The sequence below is a fragment of the Capsella rubella genome, unplaced genomic scaffold, assembly GCF_000375325.1.
Source record: "Capsella rubella cultivar Monte Gargano unplaced genomic scaffold, Caprub1_0 scaffold_3, whole genome shotgun sequence".
Classification (NCBI taxonomy): Eukaryota; Viridiplantae; Streptophyta; class Magnoliopsida; order Brassicales; family Brassicaceae; genus Capsella; species Capsella rubella.
Window position 1 is genome coordinate 1,327,099 of NW_006238921.1, and position 462 is coordinate 1,327,560.

The 462-nt window shown below is 41.6% G+C and overlaps 1 protein-coding gene across 2 annotated transcripts in view; it reads left to right on the top strand.

The window, feature by feature from the left end:
* LOC111831635 overlaps positions 1 to 462 on the top strand; it is a 4,381-nt gene that overhangs the window by 3,410 nt on the left and 509 nt on the right. For both annotated transcript variants that reach the window (XM_023786607.1, XM_023786606.1), the window contains exon 3: positions 212 to 445. In XM_023786607.1, coding sequence (XP_023642375.1) covers positions 219 to 445 — 227 coding nt within the window. In that variant the 5' untranslated portion in view covers positions 212 to 218. The remainder of the gene's footprint in view (positions 1 to 211; positions 446 to 462) is intronic.

Here is a 462-nt window from a genome sequence, read left to right on the forward strand (position 1 = left end):
AACTTGTCTGAGTAAACTTGTTGCATATCTGAATAAACTAATCCTGAGTAAACTTGTTGGAATAAACTAGTCTCAGTTTCATAACCATGAGTAAACTTGTCTGAGTTGTCTGTTTCATAACCATGAGTAAACTTCTGATGGTTGTCTGTTTTTCTGTGATATCTTTTTGTCTGTATCGTCTGGAACTATGTGGGTTTTGGTCCATTTTCAGGTGATCAATGGGGCACGACTACAGCTACTCACAGGATTCCGAGAGTGACCACTACACAGAAGACACCGTGGATAGGGAGACAGACGCTTACATTGTCATGGATGAAGCTAATAGTGCATTTAACTTAGCTCGCAGGATTGAAGAGGAGATTGAGATTGGGTTCCCTACAAAGTGTTACTGTGGAGGCCAGCCTCTGCTTCATACATCTTACACAAGGAATGACCCGGGTAGAAAGTAAGCTTCAAGTGCTT